The sequence below is a fragment of the Macrobrachium rosenbergii genome, chromosome 7, assembly GCF_040412425.1.
Source record: "Macrobrachium rosenbergii isolate ZJJX-2024 chromosome 7, ASM4041242v1, whole genome shotgun sequence".
Classification (NCBI taxonomy): domain Eukaryota; kingdom Metazoa; phylum Arthropoda; class Malacostraca; order Decapoda; family Palaemonidae; genus Macrobrachium; species Macrobrachium rosenbergii.
The window spans coordinates 49,623,868-49,648,949 of record NC_089747.1 but is presented as its reverse complement, the minus strand read 5'-3'; the positions used below and the strand labels follow the sequence as shown (position 1 = coordinate 49,648,949).

At 36.3% G+C, this 25,082-nt stretch overlaps 1 protein-coding gene across 1 annotated transcript in view; it reads left to right on the top strand.

Annotated features, from left to right (window-relative positions):
- Window positions 1-11,375: 11,375 nt before the first annotated feature.
- LOC136840359 (uncharacterized) overlaps window positions 11,376-25,082 on the top strand; it is a 400,490-nt gene continuing 386,783 nt past the window's right edge. The window contains exons 1-2 of the mRNA XM_067107048.1: window positions 11,376-11,517; window positions 15,580-15,650. Of these exons, the coding sequence (XP_066963149.1) occupies window positions 11,462-11,517; window positions 15,580-15,650 (127 nt within the window). The 5' untranslated portion in view covers window positions 11,376-11,461. The remainder of the gene's footprint in view (window positions 11,518-15,579; window positions 15,651-25,082) is intronic.

Genomic DNA, 25,082 nt, shown 5'->3' with positions numbered 1-25,082 from the left:
AAAATCTTTTTGCTGTAGATAAAAACAAAATCAGAAAATGTATAAACACATAAGACTCAATATGATTGGAAGAAGCTTTTATGACATAAGTTGAATGAAATCAAACAATGTGAATAACAAATGGTTATGAATCTGAATATTTAATAAGCTGAACATAATAATCTTGACAAAACTTTTACGACAGAATTCTAGTAATTCAGAAGTGTGTGGTATTCTCTGAAACAAGGAGCGACACATAGTCCTACATTGCAGTCTTTACACATGAAATATGTCTGCTGGCCTTTCTTGGGCCTACGGGATGTATGCGAGCACACACGACATCTTAGTCTAGGTCGCAGTTGTTTTTCTGTTGAGGGAACTGGATCAGGAAAGTGTCTTTCTGTTAGCCGCCTTGGCTGCGTTATTACGGTGCGGGTAATTATCTTGTTAGGTGCTGGAGGGTACCTTTCAATCAACTGCAGAACGACTGACTTAGAAAACTGTAAATATGACCCTTTCTTGCCAGTAACAAATCCATGCAAGTGATGACAGTTTACTAGTATCATATCAAGCAGACGGAAAAATAGTTTTATGTACCATCTCGTGGTTTTACGGATACACTTCACAGAACTAATAAGCATGTCGTTCTTGTCCACAATCCGCATTTTCTTATTATAGTCAACAACGCATGCAGGTTTTTGCACAAATTCCCCTGGTCGACACCTTTTTCACAGTCTACCATTATATTTTCATGTACTGAAGATAACATATACACTGTCCTGTTATCCTGCCATTTTAAACCTAATATTCCATTGCAGTTTTGAGACGAAATCTCAGATTTGTTCACATCAGGAAATTTAGGCATAAATTTCCTATTTTTCCGGACTGTTCCACATGCTCCTGTTTCGTTGTCGCCCAAATACTTGAGCAGTTTTGGGCTGCAATACCAATTATCGAAATACAGGATGTGATGTTTTCCGAGATGCGAGGCCATAAATGTTTTTACCACAGAACCAGATACCCCTAGATCCTCATCTACCAATATCTCTGTATCTTTTCCAGTATAGATTATAAAATCGACAATATAATCCGTTTTGGCATCACAAAGTTCAAATATTTTCACTCCAAATCGACTTCTTTATCTGGAATGTACTGCTTGAAACTTAGCCTTCCCTTCCATAACATTAAACTTTCATCTATGCATAAATCCTGGAAAGGTTGAAATTTTTCCCGGAATTTTCTACGCACACTGTCGAGCACGGGTTTAATTTTTTTTAGTTTATTATCTGGGCTTGTTTCCTGTGAATTATCAACGAAATGTAGAACCCGTAGAATTTGAAGAAATCTGTCCCTTGCCATCAGCCTTCTCACTCCTTTTGTCTCGAATGTCTCAAGCGTAGTCCAGTAATCTACGATGCGATGTTTACTTATATGCGACATGATCATAATCACACAAAGGAACCGTATCATTTCCTCCACAGTAACCTGAGCAAATTTTCGCAAATACTTTGGCACTGCATCTCCTAGCGTATCAACAAGGAATCTCTGATAACGGTTTGTCTCTTCAGCAATCAGCCCCATAAATTCGTTGTCGAAAAATTCAAAAAAATAGTCTACTTCCTTTGAATTTTCATTCACATTACATTTCGACGTAATGCCACTGCCACTGCTGTCAAATATGAAATCTCTGGGCTGAAATTGCTGGCAGCCCACTCCCACTCATCACCTGGGTCACTTCGCTGTCTCCGCCTTCTTTTGACACCTTGGCTTTCATTTGTAGGTGGCAGATTTTCGTCATTTTCACTGTCGGTTGATATTTCATCACTGTCTCTTGTACCAGGACCATAATTATCCATTTCATTTCCTTCTAAATCCGATTCATTTTCATATCCAGAAAATGAGTCGAGAAGGTCTATAAAATAGTTATCCTCGTCGAGAGCTCTTCTCTCGATCTGCCGGCGGTCAACTCGAGGATGTCGTACCCTTGACCCGTCCTCCTGTGACATCTTGATGAAGACTAATGAATTTTAGGGAAACACGTGAATTTATATGAATTCACTGTATGGCAACTGACAGACTGTTACCATATCAAGAAAAAGAGGCCAGTATTTCAATCATCAGTCCTTCACATAAAAGGAAATTACCGGTGCTCGTATACGACACAACAGTGTTCCGGCCAGTTTATTAAATGCGTCGTATACGTTACAACCGAAATCAAAGGGTTAATCAAGTCCTGTGCAAGCGTTCTAAAAACAAAATGATATCTGAGTACATGTTATAAACAAATTAAGGCATGATTCTGTTGCGTAATATGCCATATTGGGTAATTTTGTCAAGGGCGAACCATAATCAGCTCTTCTCACGCTTCCGAGGTAAGTCATTAGCTTTAAATAATTAACATGGGTCGGAATTAAGCTTCAGAAGCCATATACCTTCGCTCGCTCTGCGTATACAAGACATTAAATCTGGCTGTGATGTAGCATGTGTACTTTGACATACTCAGCAGATAGCACATGTGGAAAATGAAAGGATATTTCTCATGATTTTATTTTAAAGTGTACGTTGCTTCTTGTAAGGAAAACCCATTAGTGTTTCCATCAGAATAACTATGACAACATTATTATTATTATATTATATCCAAACTAGACGTAGACATCGCCTAAGAAGGGCAGGAATGAGATTTGTCTTCTTTGATCGAAAGAATTTTTGCCTTGGTGCATAAAAAAAAAATTAAGTCCATTCCATTTCCCAAAAATCTAGGCAGTAGTGCATAGAGAGGCTGCACAATGGGCAGTCACCGTTTATTTTTCAGCTTCTGTGTGTGGATGTTCAAAAGATTAATCAAGACGTAAACTTACATTTGGCCTATAAACATGCTCGATTCGAACCATATAAGCATGTAAAAATCCTTTAAAAGAACAGTAGCCTCTATACAAAAAGAATATAACATCCTCAGGGATTTTCGGTCAATAATTGTATGTTTTTGAGAGGCAAATGCGCTGAAAGTTGACGGAAACGTAATGGAAGTGAAGCATTCGCTCCTATGGAACTCAGCACATATGCTTCTTGGAATTCCGATGGCACAGTCGGTGACGGTGAACGAGTCCGAAGGTCCACACTAACGGGTCTCCTTACGATGATACCAGTAGCAACGCATAGGCTTCTATGATTTCTTTTATTGTTTATAATCTCAGTATTATTTTGAATACGTTTTAACATGTGTTTTGATTAAAGTTAATTTATAGTTATTTTACCCAGTTTTAGGAATGTATATATCAACAAAGTGGGTCTGACAGATATCCCATCTATTCATCTATCTATCTATCTATCTATCTATCTATCTATCTATCTATCTATCTATCTATAATTAAATCTAACTATCTAACTATTATATATATATATATATATATATATATATATATATATATATATATATATATATATATATATATATATATATATACATTTTTATCACACCATATACAATCATGAAGCTACAAGTATCTATCAAATCCATCTATCCCCGATATATCACCGAAGGGGAATTTATAAGTGACAAATGGACGGGCACTGCCTCTCGATCCCGCGACACAGATACGCATCCAGCAACTCCAGTCGACGTTACCACTGAGCTGTCTTGAGTGCCCGTCCATTTATCACTTATAAATTCCCTTCGGTGATAATTCCATCGGGGATATTCCTGAGGCAGCGTGGATTTGATATTAAGATATATATATATATATATATATATATATATATATATATATATATATATATATATATATATATATATATATATATATATATTGCACAAAATATTGTAAATTCTCTATCTTTGTTCAACTTATTCATTGTGAGGTGAAATCCAACTATCTTCTCGGACATATAAAGCCCTCTGTCTCCCAGAGTTTACTGAACCCATACCCACACAACTTCTGTATATATAAGAGAGAAAAGATCCATTTCCACGAGAGAATTCGACGTCTCCATCCACCGACTTCCGCCTTTATTTCTCGAAGCTTGCAAACTTATTGACGGAGGAACAGCTGGATTGCTACAGTGGCAGATATTCAAAGGTTTATGTTTTTTTTTTTTGTAGGTTTCCATTGACTAAATCTGATTCATTTCAAAATATAGGTTATTATTTCATGTATTTCATGCCAGCTTCAGGGAGACGCTTAAAAGTGCTGCAATCAATAGTTTTGTGAATAATAAGTATATACCATAGATGCATGAGTGTATATGTTGGTGTCAGTACCTCACCTTTTAAACGACTAATTAAATTTCTCTCTCTCTCTCTCTCTCTCTCTCTCTCTCTCTCTCTCTCTCTCTCTCTCTCTATATCTATATATATATATATATATATATATATATATATATATATATATATATATATATATATATATATATATATATATATATATATATATATATATATATATATATATATATATATATATATATATATATATATATATATATATATATACCCCTGTATATCATCTGCCTGTGCCCATTTGTACGTATGTATTTTTCCTGTTTCTGAAAATTAATAATTACCTCTCATTCTGTGTATCACAAGAAATTAATTCTCTCTTTCGTTTTGAAAATATTAGGGATAAAAGTTCGAATTTAATCCTTATACCATTCAGACGACAAAATTAGTAGTAGAAAACTTCTTTCCTTTCCGGACAAATGAATTCATTTGCAATTGAATATGTATGAAGGCGAAACAATAAGTTTTTACTGAATTTTAAGGAAATCGTGTAGCATAATTGGTACCACGTTTTTTTTCTCCATTACGATTTTCCAAAAGGATTTCACATATACTGCCCTGATTTCTTTATTGGCCATAAGTATTAACCAATACCTGGAAGATTTTACCTCCCTTTACATGCTTATATATGTTTTACTTTTTTCTGTTCAAATAATTTGTAGTATTTGTCCACCATTGCCTCATTGAACTACGCTTATGTCATGTTTCAAATTTCATATACCTCTCTAGCAGTAATCTTAAATTACTTGGCTGTGGTGGCTTATCGTCCGAGAATTTAAAGAGATTCTATCGACATATTACAATGATAAATAAATTGCAATTCCTGTTTATATTTCTTGTATCGTAATCTTTTTTTTTATTTAAACTGTTGTTCATATATATATGCGAAGTATTTAGCATTTTTGAATCCCACGACTTTTGCACTTCAGTACAAATTTATTGAGTATTTTTCTAAATGTATTATCTTTCATGAATTCTAAAATATCAGAAATTTTCCATTTTTCATTTGATGGTTTATGCAGCACTACATACATCACTTGGGAAATGAGTGGGATTTAATATATACGGTCTATAAAAGAAAGTTAAAGCCACTAAATCACTTGATTTGTGAAATGCATTTAAAAGGTCTTTGTGTTTGAACCGTATGGGTTTTTTTGTGACTGGCTACTCTGATTAAGGTTTTATGAAGAAAAAAAATATATATATATATATATATATATATATATATATATATATATATATATATATATATATATATATATATATATAAACACTTTTTCCTTAAAAAGCAAGGTAAAGATAAAAGTAAAATACAGGTCGAGGCTAAAGTTTTATTTCAACCTTGAGCTTTTACTTACAAGTTTAATTCCTTGATAATATTAACAGTGGAGAAACAAACCCACAGTTATTTATGAGTAGGTATATTTAAAAATAAATCTCTACAGAGAGCTTTCGGGAATCTGTTCGATTCACCTTTTCAATCTGGCGCGGTGATGTACAAACACTAAAAAGACTCAAAGCTAGAGAAGCTGTTTGTAAAATAAGGAACCGGTCGTCACATTAGATGAGGCAATGCCGTCGTTTTCTGATGAAAGCCTCGCCAGTCGTCTGGAACGCCTCCCTGGTGCTTGCCCGATGCTGATGGACATCAGCAGCATAAGCGCCGCCGGCCAGGAACCGAGTTATCTGAACGGGAGAAAGAGACAACCGCAATAACAGATGGGGCTAACGAGACGAGACGACACTATCACAATGGTCTTTTTCTTGAATCCTTCGATATATTTCCTGGAAATCAGATTGTTGGCCAATTGATCTTCCTGCGTTCTAAGAGATTTATTGCCTTGCCTTCATTAGATAGACCACGATCCATCGTTTCACCATCCACCAGTCTTCTTCTTATGCCCGATTTATGCGGTGGTCGAGCTTAAGACTGTGGTTCACTAAGACATTGTTTTTCGCATGTACCTTGTATGCTCTTCTGTGTTCCCCGATTCTCGTGGGCAACCCTCCACCAGTTTCCCCAAAACATTTCAAGTCGCATTCTGTACAGGGAATTTCATAAACACCAATATGTTTGTTGTTGTGATTCTGTGTATTATGTATTATTCTTGCGCATAAGAAGTCTCTTAAAGGTGTTTCTCCATTTCAAGACTTATGCTACTATGAGTAATTTTTAATATTAACAGTGTTCATGTCATTTGTTCATATGAACAAATAACAGATAACATGCTTATAATACCTGTATTATAAGCAATATCTTCCTTTTCTGTTGCTTTCCTTTGAATCTGAAAGGTCTTTCTTGCAAGGACCAAGCAAATAACCCGGTCCCGTAAGATGAATGAAGCATTCTGGAATCTCATCATTCACATTTAGTGAAGTCTGCGTCAAGTAAACGCCTTCAAAAGGAGTTTCCGATAACGCCCTTACTGCAATCTTATGCATGAGAGTATTCGATACACTGTGTAATTCTGCTACGTACACCGCAGGTGAAAAGCTTCCCAAACACACTCAGGTGAGGTAAGATGCGATCATTTGCCTTCCACAGCTACTTGCGAAGCCCCCTGCTTCTACATCAATCATTTTCGTCAAGGGATTCGCGGAGTAAACTCACATGGAAAAAAAATTCATAAAGGGAGTTCCAGTATTCACTTACGGGTATTGGATGCTGGGAAAAAGATGCTCTTTGGCCTTGGCATTAATCAGATATACACTTAGCTACGTAAAGTAACTGATATAATGCAAACAATAAGCCTATAAAAGATGAAATATTTTCAGACTTGTCAAATAACAACGCAATTTTACCTGAAATTAATTGAAATAATAAACACAACGTGTCTCTAAAAGTAGATATACTTTCAGTTTTGTCAAAAAGTCTCTGAAGTTGAAGTATTTTTAAATTTTTCAAACTGCAACGAAATATAACGAGAATTGAACAGAGATACATACTGAACATAATAAGAAGTCGCGGAAAGTTAAAATATTTTTAGTTTCGTCATAATCGGCCAAAGTAGGGCTGCTTTATTGTCAGGAGGGAGTTGGCCTTGGACGTTAATATTTAGATGTGTAAATTCTTTATCGTCGACAAGATAGTCTTAAGATATGACTTTCTTATCACTTCCTTGAATCCTCCCCTGACCTCCAAGATTTGTTTCTAAATACTTTAGAAAAAGAGCCTAATTTTATATCGTCCTGCTTCCAAATTGTAAAAATTACCATATTTAAAAATAAAACACATTTAAAATTTATTTATACTGAAGTATAAATTGGGATAACTGAAATATAAATAGAAACGGAATATATATGTCTCACTGATTTATCCATAGATTGGTGTAATCACACAGACATCGACACCCAAATGAAACATTGAGGCACCCTGGTACTACTGCTATTTACATAAACCTTTTCTAATTCAAAACTGATCAAAGGCAATTTGCTGGATAACACAATGGTGGATTATACAACGGCGGAAAACAGAGAAGAAATCAGTTGAATATGACAAAGACAAGATAATAAATGGAGAATTTTCCCAGGTAGTGGTTGATGCTGGTAAGCAATAAAATAACATATGCAAATATGTCTGGAAAAACGTAACGAACAAAGAAACATGATGCACGTAATGCTACACAATTTCCATATAATGGGATTAAACACTCATTACATACCATTCATATGTAACTAGGAGTCCATTGTACAAATGAATATAAATCTCAGGCGAGAGAGCTAAAGTTTATCGCACTTACATATATATATATATATATATATATATATATATATATATATATATATATATATATATATATATATATATATATATATATATATATATATATATGTATATATATATATAATATATAAAAATATATTCAGCAGATCATAAAAAAATGACTGAGTGTTTACCGAAAAAAGGACGACAATGCGTTCTTGATATGCACAACATGCACACACACACACACACTGACAGTATATATACGAGACCAGCCGTGACCCACTGGGTCACTTTTTTTATTGTGATGAAAAAGTAGCATTTTCAGACCTCCACACAAACATCATGGCATCTTGACACCGTTCCATCATATATCTGATTAGACCACCCGTGGCCCAAGTTGGGTTACTTTTTATTTGCTGATATATATATATATATATATATATATATATATATATATATATATATATATATATATATATATATATATATATATATATATATATATATATATATATATATATATATATATATATATATATATATATATATATATATATATATATATATATATATATATATATATATATATATATATATATAAATAGTATAGGAGGATATATATATATATAATAATCCCAAGGAAAATGACAGGCAAAAGTTCAGAACCATATCTACTGTGATTTTTATATATATATATATATATATATATATATATATATATATATATATATATATATATATGTATGTATGTATATGGTGTGTGTATACTCATTAATAATAATAAATATAGCGGTAGCATCATTAATGATAGTATTAATAAACGTGCTCGTATGTTTCTTCTAAGCTATATTGATTAAGTAAGAGAAATGATGAGGAAATGGTTAAATGAACGACTTGAAACTCTCTGGCAACAAACAGCACAGAAAGAGGTAAACATTCCATAATTTTTTAACCATATTAGTTACAAAGTCTACGAGCGGCACCAGCTTCGTTTACAGGAGGAGGAATGGGGGGGGGCAGGGAGGGAGGAAGGGGAAGGAAGGGAAAGGGGAGGAGGGGAGGGGAGGGGAAAGGAAGGGAGGGGAAGGGGAGGGGAGGGGAAGAGGGGAAGGAGAGGGGAGGGAAGGAAGAGGAGGAAAGGAGGGAAGGGGGAGGGGAGGGGAGGGGAGGGGAGGAAGGGGAAAAGAGGCTAAGGGAGGGGAGGAAGGGAGGGAAGGGAAGAGGAAGGGGAGGGAAGAGGGAAAGGAGGCTAAGAGGGAGGGGAGGGGAAGGGGAGGGGAGGGAAGAGGAGGGAGGAGGGGGGAAGAGGAGGGGGGAGGGAAGGGAGGGGGAGGGAGGGGAAGGGTGGTGGGAAGGGGAAGGAAGATGGAAAGGAGTCTAAGGGGAGGTGACGGGAAGGAAAGGTGGAGGGGAAACGAGGGGAAGGGGGGAGGGAGGATGGAAGGGGAAGGGGTGGAAGAGTTAAGGGGAGTGGAAGGGGGAATGGGGAGGAGGGGAAGGGAGGGATGTGGGGATGTGAGGGGAGGAGGAGAGGGGGGAAGGGGAGGTGGATGGCAGCAGAATGGGAGGGGGAAGGGGTAGGGGAAGGGAAGGGGGAGAAGTAAGAGGGGAGGGGAATGGGGAAGGAAGGGGTAAGGGAAGGGGAGGGGATGGGAGTAGGGGAGGGGAAGGGAGGGGATGGGGGTAAGGGGAGGGGATGGGGTAAGGGGAGGGATGGGGAGAAGGAAGAGGGAGGGGAATGGGGAAATGAGGGGTAAGGGGGGAGGGGGGAAGGAGGAGGAGGAGGGGGGAAGGGGAAATGGAATAGGAATGGGAGGGAAGAGGGAATGGGAGGGGGAGGGGGAGGGGGGGGGGATAGGAGGGGAAGGAGGAGGGGATGGACGAGGTAAGGGGAGGGGATGGAAGAGTGAAGGGACGATGCAGCTAAATTTACATTTGATCGTGTACTCAGGGGAGGAGGAAAGGAGAGGGTGCAGGGGAGGGGAGGAGGAAGGAGGATTGGAGGGTGATGGAAGATTGAAGATGGAAGGAAAGGGGAAGGGAGGGAAGAGAGAGGGAGGAAGGGGGGAGGGGAGGGGAAGGGGAAGGGAGAGAAAGGAATGGGGAAGGGGAGGGAATCTGGAAGTTGGAAGTGGAAGGGAGGAAGGGAGAGGAGGAAGGGAGAGTAATGGAAAAAAGAAGGGTCTACAAAATATCTATATTTTTAGGGAGGGGAGGGGAGGATGGGTAAACCTGGATGGGAAGGGGATGTGAATGGGAGAGGGAAGTTTCTTTCTTATGGAGAGGGAAGGGGAGGGGAGGGGGAGGGGTTGGGTGAGGGGAGGGGGGAATGGGAGGAGAGGAGAGGGTGAAGGGGGTCGTTGGAAGGCGGGAGAGGTATATACAGAGGGAGTTGGAGGGATGAAGGGAGGGGGAGGGTATGATGAGGGGAAGGGGAGGGGAGATGGAAGAAGGAAGGATTGTGTAGGGAAGAGGGAAGGTCAGGGGAGGAGATGTAGGGGAGGGGGGGATGGAAGAGGGGAAGGGGAGGGGGAGCGTTAGGATGATGGGGAAGGGGAGGAATGGAAGAAGGAAGGGGATGTGTAGGGAAGAACGAAGGTCAGGGGAGGAGAGGGGTAAGGAGGGGGGATGGAAAGAAAAAAGGAGGAGGACACAGCTAAAAATGACATTGCAATTATCGTGTGCTCCAATGAGTAAACAAACGAACAAACAAATGTTTCAAATTATATATATATATATATATATATATATATATATATATATATATATATATATATATATATATATATATATATATATATATATATATATATATTTATATATAATGTTTGCATTCTACATTCTGGCAACTACCTATATTTTCATTTTCGTAGCAACAGTAAATTGTCATGACTTTCAAACTAATTAATTTTCTATTTGCTTAAGAATGTAAATAAATATTTTTAGTATTTTTTCTGTAATTAAACGGAGGAAGATGAAACATCCAGAAAATCACCTTTTTCAGGAAAATAAATAAAAGTACACTGTGCTATTTCTGACTGCCTAGTGAATATGGACTATAATATTTTCATAAAATCAGATCGTTAACGAAATGTCCCTGCTTTCAGGATTACATGCAGGCTATAAATATCTAGTCTTTTACCTAATATAAAATATGTTGTGCTAAACCTGGATTCATTCATTATGGCTGTTTCAGTCACATAGTTAACTTCCTGGCCTCTTCTAAACTTGCATTCGTTAGAATATCGTAATAATTATAATCAGTTTATGTAAAAATTCACGAAAACATCCAAGCAAGACATGAGTAAGCTTGTTCTACTTGTGTTTCTTCAGAGCACCAATAGATGGCGATGCTGCTCGCCTGTTTTATTATGACGTCACAGGCTAGAAGGGGACAGTCAGTCCTGTCGAAGTTACCGGTGTATGTGTACGTGACGTTTCATCCCTTACGGCGGGAAATTGTGTGTGTGTGTGTTTTTTTTAGCGTTGTGACAAACGGCATGAAAAACGCCGTTATGTTTTCGTGGTGTTCATACTCCTTCTGTGGGAAATTAAGGTAAATACTTCCTATTCCTCATATGTTTGACACAGCGTGTGGCCAAGCTGTTACACTGAGCCACCAACACTGCAACCATAGCAGCATAGGCTACAGCGTTGGTGTGTTGTCACCATCGGTAAATTTCCGTTCTTTTCCACAGCATAGCCTTGCAAATATCAAATCATAAGGAGAATAAAAGCAGAATATAGCACACAAAATCAATCACAACGATTTTCAAAGGCGGTTCGTTTACATAGGCCTAATAGTGTTTGAGTTACCATATCTGGGTTTTCAGATGCTTCCTCTCTATGGAATTTTACGCGGATGACAGCAAGGCATCCAAATGATAGAACAGGTTAAGTATTTCTGACCAATTCTTTTGATGCAAACGAAAATGAGGACATTTTCTAACCAAACAGAGGGCTAGGAGTAATCCTCGGTGATGTGACGACAGGCGACCATCTAATGGTTGAAGAAGGATTGTGAAAGCAGATGAGTAGAGAACAACATTTGGTCATTCCAGAAAGAGCTCCGTACTGTGATGCTGTTTATTAATGACAGTCTTTTTACTAAACAATATAAAAACGGTGTATATATATAATGCCGTACAGGTGAGATAACTTGAAAATTTTACCGAAATAATGTGGAAAATTTTGCCTGTCTTTTATTTATGTTTTTGTTCAGAAAAGCTCCGCGGGACGCCATGTTCAGTACCAGCCCCTTGGGGATTAACGTGAAAAACAAATAAAAGACGGCAAATTTCTCATTATTTCGGTAAATTTCTCAAGTTATCCTTACTACGTCGTTTACACCCTTTTCTATATCATTCAGTTAATATCTCTGCGCGTGTGTGTGTGTGTGTGTGAGTGCTTGCATGCGCGCTAGAGAGAGAAAAAGAGAGAGAGGGAGAAATTTGCTCTAATGTGTTTTAATTATACGATATAGATCATTCTTCAGAAATCGTTCAGATCGGTTTATATATTTTCTTTGAATACCGTAGATAGCGACAGTTCAGTTTAGATATCAAGAGAAAAATAATAAAGTGTTTGTGATGTACTAAAAGCTGTAAATACCTGAAGCATCAAAAATAAAAAAAATAATAGCCAAAACAAGATATGTCAAGATTTCCGATCTAGCTGCCAGAGCGGTGTCTGGCATCGTTCTCAATTAATTTCTAAGAATGCCGTAATTTCATTAATACAGCCTTATGATTATGTTTCCTTGTAATAGTATTCTTTGTAATCGTGGTTAAAGCTCTTGTTTAGTGCCAAATAGCTTCGCTGTAGACAGAGCAATCATATTCGCAGAAACATAGGGTTGCCAATATCAGATTGAGTTGCTATTGACGTTGCTTCATTCAAACGACACGTCTGGTCATTTCCACGCTCCTTACCTGTCGTTGTTTTGCAAACCAGACCCTTCAGTGTTGGTAGTTTGTAGTTTACCAACGGGGATCTCTCTCTCTCTCTCTTGTTGCTAATGTGTGTACTACTCTAGTTCCTTTAATTTGTACATTACGCGTTTGTCTGTTAGCGATGCCTGTGTACTTAAGCCTATACTCTACAAGCACGTTTACATGCACAAACATCCCACATTCTTATATGCTGTCGTGGACATAAAGATTCTCTCTCTCTCTCTCTCTCTCTCTCTCTCTCTCTCTCTCTCTCTCCTCTCTAGCTCCTGCTAAGCAGTGGACTCCTACTATTAAGTTCCTTATACGTGTACACTCAGTGTTGTTCTGTTTAGTTAGGCCTATGTCTTACAGGAGTATGGAAGCTTCATACTGTACACGCAATTACAAACACAAATATCCTCACACGCTTATCTACTAACTTGGATACTGTGAAGACTCTCTCTCTCTCTCTCTCTCTCTCTCTCTCTCTCTCTCTCTCTCTCTCTCTCTCTCTCTCCACGTCCGAGATATTTCTGAAACCTGTTTGCCTGTTCATGCTTTTATAGGTCTACTTGCTAACCATTGCACGTCTACGATTACGGTTCCCTAAATTTGTGCAGCATAATTGTTATAATATGTTAAAAATGCCTTTGTCTTACAAGAGAATATAGGCCAAACTGTATACACGTACACATACATCCCACGCAAGGTTGTACGAACACATTTAGTTCTTTAGCAGTAGCGTATAGCCTATGCTCTTTATTCGTGGTGCAAAATATTATCAAAGAGAGTGGTAGTTAATGCGTCACGCTACGAAGTGAATTCCAATGTTAGTTTTTGTTATCCATTTTACATTCATTTTAACTGGTTTGCTTTACACGAGAGTTTAAAATGGTAAGTATAAGCATCATCATACTAAACAACAATTATTAGGATGTCTTGGTATCTATCCAGTGATTATTTTAATATTAAAATATTTGATAGTATGAACGATATCACCTGGCATTTTAAGTCTTACTGGTCTAAAACTAAGGTATACTTATTATTATGGTCACCAACCCTGTTCCGTGTTTTGCCGCGTTGTCTTTCTTTTGCAGTGCCAATCTCTCTCTCTCTCTCTCTCTCTCTCTCTCTCTCTCTCTCTCTCTCTCTCTCTCTCTCTCTCTCTCTCCCCACGTCAGAGGTCTTTATATCTGAATCCTCTTTTCATATTCATAAGTCTATATATACGTCTACTTCGTAACCAGTTTAGGCCTACCATTCTGGTTCCTTGTACGTGTGTACATTACGTGTTATTCTGTGTTAAAGATGCCTGCATCTTAGAAGCGTATATAGGCCTATACTGTACAACACGTGAACATTCTTTAGTGATAGGAAATAGGTTATTGACACACTTTGTAAAAGTAAATAATATCAAAGAGAGTAGTAGACTAATGAATGCGTCACGCTACAAAGTGCTTCTTCATTATTCGCTTGTATTATCCAATTTACATTTATTTTAATATGGAGCCTTTGCTCGAGAGTAGTAAATGGTAATATTATGCAACTCATTGTAACAATTCATGGGATACTTTGTAATCCAATAAACGTTGTTATACTAAATTAGTTGGTATGATAAGCGTTTCCATGCGGCAGTTTTTAGTTTTCTGTAAAAGAAAAATATTGAGATGGCTTTGCCTGTCCGCTTGCACTTTTTTCTGTCCGCACTTTTTCTGTCCACCTTCAGATCTTAAAAACTACTGAGGCTAGGGGGCTACAAGTTAGTATGTTGAATCATCCACCCTCCAATCAGCAAACATACCAAATTCCAGCCCTCTAGCCTCAGTAGTTTTTATTTTATTTAAGGTTAAAGTTAGCCATAATCGTGCGTCTGGAACCGCTGTAAGTGCCAACAGCACAGGTAACCACCGGGCCGTGGCTGAGAGTTTCATGGGCCGTGGCTGAGAGTTTCGTACAGCCTTATACATTGTACGTGAAAAAAATGCTGTACATAAAACTCGATTGCGCCGAAGAAACCAAAGAAACTTTGGGGAATGTTTTGTTAATGTTATGGTTGGGTGACTTTCCGTCGGGTGAACGCCGAGTTCTCGTTTATTCACCCACATATTCATCTAATTCCAGAGTGTCGTTGTCATCGCCCCGTCATCTTTGATTTATAATTATTTTTCACTGCTGAATGCGCCGAAGAATTTGTTTTGATTTAATGTAATTTAGTATTTATTCCTCATAGAATCCCTCCAGGTTCATGGTACGTCTTGAGTTTGGCTGTTGCAAGACAAAATAAATTTGTATTAGATCATTTATGTTTTTGGAATAACTGACAAACGACCTTAACTGTCATTAAATCAGTTATCAAAAAATGTTATAGTTTTGTATAATTTTTATAAATTTGTGTAAATGTATTTCAGGATTATATAGGCTATGTCATTTATTTCATTTCTCGTTTTGGTTCCATGGCTAAATTCACGTGTTTCCTGTCAAATTGATTTAGTTTAATAGATATTTCTCGTTAATATTGCTGATGTTCCTACATTTTATTAAATGAAGTATGATAAAAGTCGTTCCTTTGTATACCATTTAATAATATAGGACACTGAACTTCAATTTCATTTTTTAGCGAGACGACATTATCAGTTTCCTTATGTTACTGGAACCGATATACTCAGCCTGACCTTCATTCATTCCAGGCATTCAATGGGAGGCAACTGGAAGACGCGACTCTCACAAGAAAGCTGTCAGACAACCGGGAGTTCCACAGGTACAGTAGGTCATTCTCTCTCACTCAGGATTATGTTCTGGTTTTCGTTGCTGGAGATCATTATTGCCATGTGGGTTTTCCTTGTTGATGAAGTGACGCAAGACTTTCCCGGGAATGCCTGTAATCAGTGGTCTTCTTGACTGAACTTCCTTTGACTTCACTTCTTGACGAACTCCTTTCAGCCCGTTTTGCTGGAGTCTCGCTTCTTTTTTGATGCCATCTTCTCTCTCTCTCTCTCTCTCTCTCTCTCTCTCTCTCTCTCTCTCTCTCTCTCTCTCTCTCTTTAATAGTCAGAGATCTTGACATCTCGAATCATATTTTCCTATTCATATGTCTGTAGGCCTATTTGCTAACCAGTGTAAGCCTACCATTCTGGTTCCATGTACGTATTACTTCTTTGTTATACTGTGTTCTAGACCTTTGTCTTACAGAAGTAATTAAAAATGTTATATAGAATGTAAAATTTGCCATTCGGCAGCAACATGTCTATCTGTCTAGTAATTGAACATCTCCCTTTTGGAAACCTAAAAGAATTCCTTGCGTTCCCTTTAAACCTACAGATTACTGTCTCCCTTCCTCAGAGAGACAGTCTTTATTCCCCCTCACACGTCTCTAATCAACAGTATTCATCACTTGTCCCGCTTCCTACCTTTCAGGGTCAATGCTTGCTATCCTCACAATTCTCTATTGCTATGTGTGTATGTTTGTGTAAGTGTGTGCGTGCGTGCGCTTATAGTTGTTTGTGGTTGAGTTCCTCAGTAATTAAATTACACATCTTTTTTTAAAATTGTGTTTATTCCAGAGGTCTCAATAAATATAGTTAGCCTATAACCATTCTTTTCGTAAGATGCTGGGAATTTTCCGCGTAACTGTTATCGTCCTCCGTAATATTGCCACTTTCTGTCTGTGGGGAAGATTAGGCTAAAGGTATTTTCCGAAAGTTTATTCATATCAAAATGAAATTATAAAAAGTTGTGTTTTGATGATTAGGTAATAAAACAAAAAGGGACATAGGAATACAGATAAAGCTTACAAAACCGCTTGTAAATACAAGGAGCTGTTAAAAACGATAACAGAAAATTAATCTTGGTTTTCGTATGTTCTTCTTAACGTAAATTGCCCCTTATGCATTAGGAAATCAGCTTTGAGGGGCGCTTGTCGGATTCAGAAGAACGGCAAATACATAAATACCGATGTGATGATTAGCGATAAGCATTCAAGGATTGCATGCAAGCAGAAGCTTATGTGCAATAAGTTGCGACACCAGCTGATATCCACTAAGTGCTTCCGGGCTACATGCCATGTGAGCCACATTTAATTACCCCCGCCACCTCCCAGGCAAACCACTAATGAATTACGCTCAGTGTTAAATATGCGCCGCTAAGAACGTTTAAAATGGGTTCGTTATTAATGCATTACTATATATATATATATATATATATATATATATATATATATATATATATATATATATATATATATATATATATATATATTTATTTATTTATTGTGTATATATACATATATATTTATTTATTATTTTATTATTTATATATATATATATATATATATATATATATATATATATATATATATATATATATATATATATATATATATATATAGAAATAATGGGATTGACAAATTCTTGAACTTCGATATGAATAAAAATGAGGCAGGTTTAGTAAAAGTCTTAAAGATGTAGGATTAGCTAAAAAATGTATCGCACCGTCTTGTTAATTAAGATTACAAGTCCTTTTCGAACAACGGGGGTGGGGTAAGTGAATATTTGAACTGACGGTGTATAACTCTAACTAATTTATATGCAGTATCTTGAATTAACCTCAGAATATAATATTGACAAATTTATTAATATCAGGTAGTTTAAGTCTTCAAACACAATATCAGGTAACATTCACACAAACTTAATTAAAATTTTATCACTTTAGTTTTTTTAACTATTCATCCCTACCGTAGTATATTGATAGACTTGTAATAAATGATAAGTGAAAAAACTGCAACAACTTAAGCCTCCTTATTTCTTGAAAAAAGGTGTATATATAATGTTGCATATCATGCTTTTCATCAAAACGTTAATCACTTCATTTATTTAATGAAGATATTAGAATAAAATCGTATATCACAGAGCTCTCACAATGCGCAGTTATGTAGAGGAAATAAACGAATATGCATTTCAGGTAATAATGCATGAAAATATTCATGACATGTCTGGCAAGAGTTTTGAGATTGTGTTGGGCTTTTTCACGCCTTGCAAATTCGACGGTCTAATTTAGGGACATGGATAAATAAAAATGCAGACGATTCCAGCAACGTTACAGACAGAATGCGAAATTTTTGTCCACAGTATTTATCGTGATGACCAACATTACTCATTTTGGCTTTTGTTTGCTTTTTTAAGGATAAGGAGAATTTGATTTTGAAGGCAATTACTAGGTTACCCAACTAAAATGATATATGATATTGGTATCATTTACACATCGAAATGCATTTTCTCACTATTAGTATGTGAGCAAATATATGAAAAAGTCTCATGGTTCAGGTATTAGATCGTTTCAAAAGAGACTGGTTCCACCAGATAAGTTGCACTTGTATGAATTGGATATATATGTATATATATATATATATATATATATATATATATATATATATATATATATATATATATATATATATATATATATATATATATATATATATATATATATATATATATATATATATTGCCATAAACTGGCCTCGCTTGGTGAGAAATTTGATCAAAACTATAATTGAGGCTGCCACAAAACCAAGGAAGTCCAGTTTATGAGCAAAAGGAATAAGTTATGTGAAACTTACCTTAGAATTTTCCTGGAGTTATAATTTAAGGTGGAAGGTCGCCATATTGGAATTAGAATTCTTTTACAACTTTACAGGGATTTATTTACAGAGACTTAGCAAATAAAAAATGAGATAACAAACAGCATGATAACTAGTGGGGGGAAAATCATAAATAGGGCACATGGAATAAGACTGCAAAGATTGGTAACAATCAAGTTGATTAAAAATGGGGCCAATGTGCAACACAATCAGTCCAATGAAAAATAATAACATTTAGTCTTGCCTTGATTACATGAAATAGTCTCAGGTAATGCAAATGATGGAACTCCAGGATGGGAGAATAATTCATATGAACGTTTGGGCCACACCGGAAATTGGTAATGAATGCGACCAGGAAATTTCAGGATTTTGGTGGCAGACGGGGTACTGGAGCATGGAATAGCGATCGTGCCACGTGTCTCCCCTGAAAGAGACGTTCTGCGTTAGCCCTCCCCAAACTAAGAGAAATGGGATCTATCTATATCACTCAATACACGTTCTTAGATACTAAACATGATGTAGCCCAGAGGATAATTATGAGAAAATCAAGTTATCACAGTCTTGGAATCGTATTGGATTGGGCTTTTGAAACAAGGAACACGTGCTCGCCATCACACAAAGGGGGAAGCTTGGGAAAAGGAAGGGATTAAACTTGAAGATAAATGAGAGAAATGGAAGGAATTTAGTGGAGAGAGACAGGGGTGACTGGTGCCAAATTCACTCTCGGCTTACCTATTTCAGACGAATATTTGAGCTCCGAAATACCACGTCTCAGGCGTACGATCGTGAACTTGGGCCGCCACGAGACAAGACATATGATCAGGACAGTCGCTGGAAGGGCTCTGCTGGCTTACTGGTTTGATTGGCGTCAGAGCCATAGGTCCCAACCTGAAAGCGAATTCTTTGCCAGTAAACAGGTCAAAGGAATAGCAGTCTTAAAGATAATGAGCCTAAGGTTTAAGGCTAGCTTCCCCCGAGTGGTTTACGCCCTAACGTCTAATTCCTCCCTAAGCCTACTTTGAAAACATGACCCCAAAGGGGGGGGGGGAAATCTAGGTGTGTTCTGGTAGCAGGGGGTTTTTTAAGAGGGAGACCCATTGTCTACCCTGCCTGGGCATTTCCTGTAGGCCACGGAGGCATTCATTCTCTGTCCATATGAGTGAAAAACAACTTGAGTTCCGCCATATTGGCGCCAGCTATAAGCTAACTGAAATTATAATAATCCCTATAAGTTAGCTAGATAGCAGCTAAATAGGAGGGAGGAATGTATACCCTTGACAATAGATATATATATATATATATATATATATATATATATATATATATATATATATATATATATATATATATATATATATATATATATATATATATATATATATATATATATATATATATATATATATATATATATATATATATATATATATATATATATATATATATATATGTGTGTGTGTGTGTGTGTGTGTGTGTGTGTTTGTGAGAGTGTATCTTACACGACAATTGAAATATCACTTATGGTAAATTAGTTTTAGCCAACTGTTTTAATAATATAGCTTACTAACTGGTAATAAGTCATTTCCCAACTTTTAACCCTTAATTGCGTACATGTAATGCGCTAGTACTTGCCTCCCTCTTATACAGTAGTACTCCAGAGCTTCCCGAGTAATAAGGGACCTCCATCGAGAAATTTCTAGGTCTTTCCTCTTATAGGTTCCTCCCAGTCGCTGCCTGTTATACAGCACACTCATACACCAATATGTAGTCGTCCATCCTCCATTTTATCTACATGACCGAACCGTCCTCTCCCCTCTATAAACTTATCTACCTTTTCTTTTTTTATATATCTCGCTTTTATCCTTGAATATAGCATATATATATATATATATATATATATATAAATATATATATATATATATATATATATAATACATATATATATATATAATTCATCGAAATAAAAACAAATGTCAAAAGATGAACAGAAAAACAAAAGTGGCAGGCACATTCCCTCTATCCGGAGACACAGTAATTTTTTTCCATAAAGAAAAAGCCAACGAGTGTCGGCAAATTTGCAAGCATTGTTAACTCACATTTACATATGAATTATGAGCCAAAGAAACTCGGAGACTCCTTATCACTTGCATTCCTCAACTTCAAAGCCTCTTGTTACTTCCTCAACTTTCGTCAACTTAAAGGGAAAGTAAACACGCACGCAGAATCACAGCTGGATAATAGTTATCGTTGGGCTGGGGAACAGTCTCCATGAGGATATAAATATGTCATATATATATATATATATATATATATATATATATATATATATATATATATATATATATATATATATATATATTATATATGTATATATATGTATGTATGTCTGCATATATGTATGCATGCATGCAATAAAAGGTCAGGGGAGGAGTACACAACCATGAAATAGGTCTTATAAGTACTGCAAAAGCTAGTATTTCTGTGAAGGGAATACTAAGTATTTAGATTATACTAACGGAACAGAGGTTTGGCGATTCTAACCTATTCCAGGATGAAAATGTCAAAAGTGGGAAGATACAAAAAAATAAACACTAAATGGGACAAAACCTGGTGCGGCCAGGTAAGCTGTTAATGACATCCATAAGGGGAAGTTTTCGCCCTATACTGCACCATGTTAATGTAAACGTTCATAGCTTTCATATTTATGCATCAATTGTGATGGTTTTGGTCTCATTGTATTCGGGATTTCAAGATGAAAAAGTGTATTAAAGAACATTTATATATTGCACAATCATGTAAGGGCTAGTGTACAAGGTTTCACTACCACTTGCCCAATGTTGGTTTCCAAAAGTAACCATAGGAAATATGCATGCAAATAGAGAAACTTTCTAATACATTTTTTCAGCTTTAAATTCTGAATAAAATGGTTTTTAAATGGTGAAAATTGGTCAATAAATTAGGGAGATACAGGCATCTTATCATAGAAAATTCAAATGTTCGGGAATCCCGAGAACGAAAACCGACTTAATTTTTGATGACAGAACCAACTTTCGTATGGTATTCTTAATCAAGCACTATTATGATATACAATTTGTATTAGAAATCAATCTCTGAGTTTAAGAATACATTTTCAAGCTATGTTGGACTACTTATTACAGTATTTGTTAGCAAAATACAGATACAGTACTGTATATACCACACCAGTACTGTATGGTATACTGTAAGCCTTTACCGGTACCAAACCATACACAGGTACCTCACCACTGGTGGATCCTAAAAACAGCAGCTTTATGTGAAAGAATTTTTTTTTTTTTTAAACCAGTGATGGACTCCATCCCTTTCACACTACTGTTTCTCCCCCTTTCTCTTCATGGTTCCTGTTTCCAGGACTAGAACTCACCAGCACCATAATCTGACGACTGCTCGTCTTCCTTTAATCGCTTCGTCCTGCTTCCCTTTGGAGTTGATGCATATTTCCTCCTCAGGGCATCTTTTCTTTTCAAAAATGTGTAGTGGAGCTTGTCAGGCCTCCAAATCCAAAATTGTATTGCAGGATGCTGTGTTGCTGAATACTGTACAGCATTCAGACCATGAAACTTTGCCTTTGACAGACTTTTTCCATACCCCACTGTGCAAAGATTCATTTGGATTTTGAGTTCTGCCAGATAAGCATCTCTCCAACAATTCATCCTTTGTAAGGTCCTCATATACTTTGAGGACCTTTCCTTCTCTTCTGCTTCCAAACTGAAGTGAACAATCATTGTTTTGTGAGACTTGGGTGTTTCATTCTTGTATAGTGCTTTTTGATAGAAACACCATGTATTTTCTCCTTTTGGGCAACGATCATGATTTGGTTCTTCATCAGTGCTGCTGCAGTGGTCAAATGATGCCATTATATTATCCCTTAGTATTTGTGCAATTTGACCTCTGCATCTTCTAACAGCTAATCCAAAATACCAAGAAAGCTTATCAATAACCATATCTGTTAGCCTGTTCTTACCACCTATCAAACTCCTTATTGTTTTTCCAGTTTTAGCTTTTGATATTCTTACTACTTCATGTTTCAGCTTCCTCAGTCTTCCTCCTAATCTTTTGGCTACATGATTCACACACTTCTTCCTTATTTTAGCTGCCTAAGGTCCTGCATTACCATTGAGTGCTGTCACAGCATCAAAAGCTGAAGAGTCACCATCATCAACAAAGACCATGTACCTCATTTTATTTTTAACCTCAGATCTCTGCCAAATTCTAACTGCAGCTTCTTTCTCCATAGCCCCTGACAATCCATGAAAATTACATTGGCAATATGGCTTGTGGTCTGCCATTCTAGCTTCATAGGTAGCCTCATCCATTTTATTTTGCATTTTTGCATTTTCAAGTCTTTTACATTGTATACAAAAATTTGAGAGAATTTCGAAATCAAGATCAGCCCCAGTAAAAGCCTCTATCACTCCTCCAAACCCAATATGTTACTTATGTCCTCTATTATGCCAGCTACCATCAAAAGACACTTCTACATTCAATATGCCATTCTCAGTAGGTAAAATAATATTCAAACACACCTTCAATCATTATAGGTCTTGTTTTTTCACTATAATCATAAATGACTTTTCGTATGTAACTGAGAGTACTATAATATGATTTTGAATCTATAGTGTTGTAATTGAACGTTGATGAGAGCAAAGTACACCCTGCATACCCACTAACCTCTTGAAGGGTGTTATAAACTTGTTTCACGTTATTTACTGTCAGGTTTTTACCTACCTCTTTGGCTCATCTTCGTACATAACACTTTTGCACTGCACGCACGTAACCTTCAGAGACGAATCAGCTGATCTTGATAACATACTAACATCAAGTTTTGCATGACACCTGTTGCATATTGGGTTGTCCATAAGTGCTTGGCACAGCTGTTCTAATCTTTCTTGCGACAATGTAACATTCCTCTTATCTTCATGTGATGTTGAGGTGCGTGAAGTAACACTAGAAATATTTTTAAAAAGTTCTTCACGAGCGAGCTCACGACAAAGACATCAGCATCACAACAGTTGTAATTATAACATCATAAAGAAAGTGTTCCTCTTTAACTTCTTGAGGTACTATATAAATAAATGCCTTGACAGTGTGCTTTTAATGATTCTATGAAGATTTTCAATGGATTATTTTGGTCTTAATCAAATGTGAATATGATAAGAATATGACGACAATAAATAAAGTTTTTGGTCGTAATTAAACTTGTCTATGAGACGAATACGACACCAGACACTGGCTGAGCTTTCTCTAGCCTAATGAGTTAGAGGGCAAAACCAAATGATGTCTAGAGATATTTTTTATTCTTGACACTAAAGGAAAAGGTTTTCCCTTAATTCATATGAACCTCTCAGAGATTATTATTAATATCACTCGGTAGTCTTGTTAGCGTCGTAAACAATAGGTCACGGAACTTTAATTTTATTATTTGGTCAGTTTATTTCAAAACTTTTTTTTATGAAACTAGTAAATACTTCTGAAAACGCTCCTGAGAACACAAAAGATTACTTTCTTTATTAATGGCGACGGTACCACACAGTGGTGTTGTCTTGGCAGATATCTCAAGACAATTGATCTTAATTGTTTATAATTAAAGGAATATTAAATTACTTCACTTCTTTGAAGAACTAATAGCCTTTATCCCCAATGAATGCTTAATTCTCGCTCCTTAATGCAAAGGAAAATCATTTGTATTTATGACAATGTAAATTAGATTTTTTTCATTGGACACCTTATAAGGAGAATTCTATTGATTGACGTTCACAAATTATTCCGTTACCTACAGTATAAGCAGTTCATAACCAACATAAGATACAGGAATCAAGTTCTCCTAACATAAATATCGTATAATATTATTTTCCTAGCGCAAAATTCTTAGGTTTAATATATCTTATCAACCAGATATATATATATATATATATATATATATATATATATATATATATATATATATATATATATATATATATATATATATATATATATATATACACAAATTATACATACATATATATATTTATGTATGTGTATATTTACAATATATATATATCTTATATATCTTTGCATATGTTATATATACATATATATATATACAGTGTGTGTGTGTGTGTGTATGTATGTGTGAAGTGCACCGTCATGTATAGCACCCTGTTTGCAGTGAATATATTCACTGTGTAAATATTGTATGTAAACATACTCTTCTGAACAATAAACAAAATTTCAAATCATCTGGCTCTACAACTTCACACTACAGTATAACAATGAACCATTTGATGTTAATAAAGTGATTCCGCGGGCGAGAATTGTCATAAAATTATTTAAATGTCCCCATCTACGGGGTAAACGGCTGTAAAAATGCTCCGTTTTCATTTTCCAACGTGCTAAATTTACACACGGACATAATGCCGATTTGGTTTCCATGGCTCACGCGAGAACGTACGTGCAAATTCATGCGGATTTATAACGACAAACTTCATGCGATAATGTGCCTTATTAGTGACGTCAAAGAGAGATTTGTATGGTTAT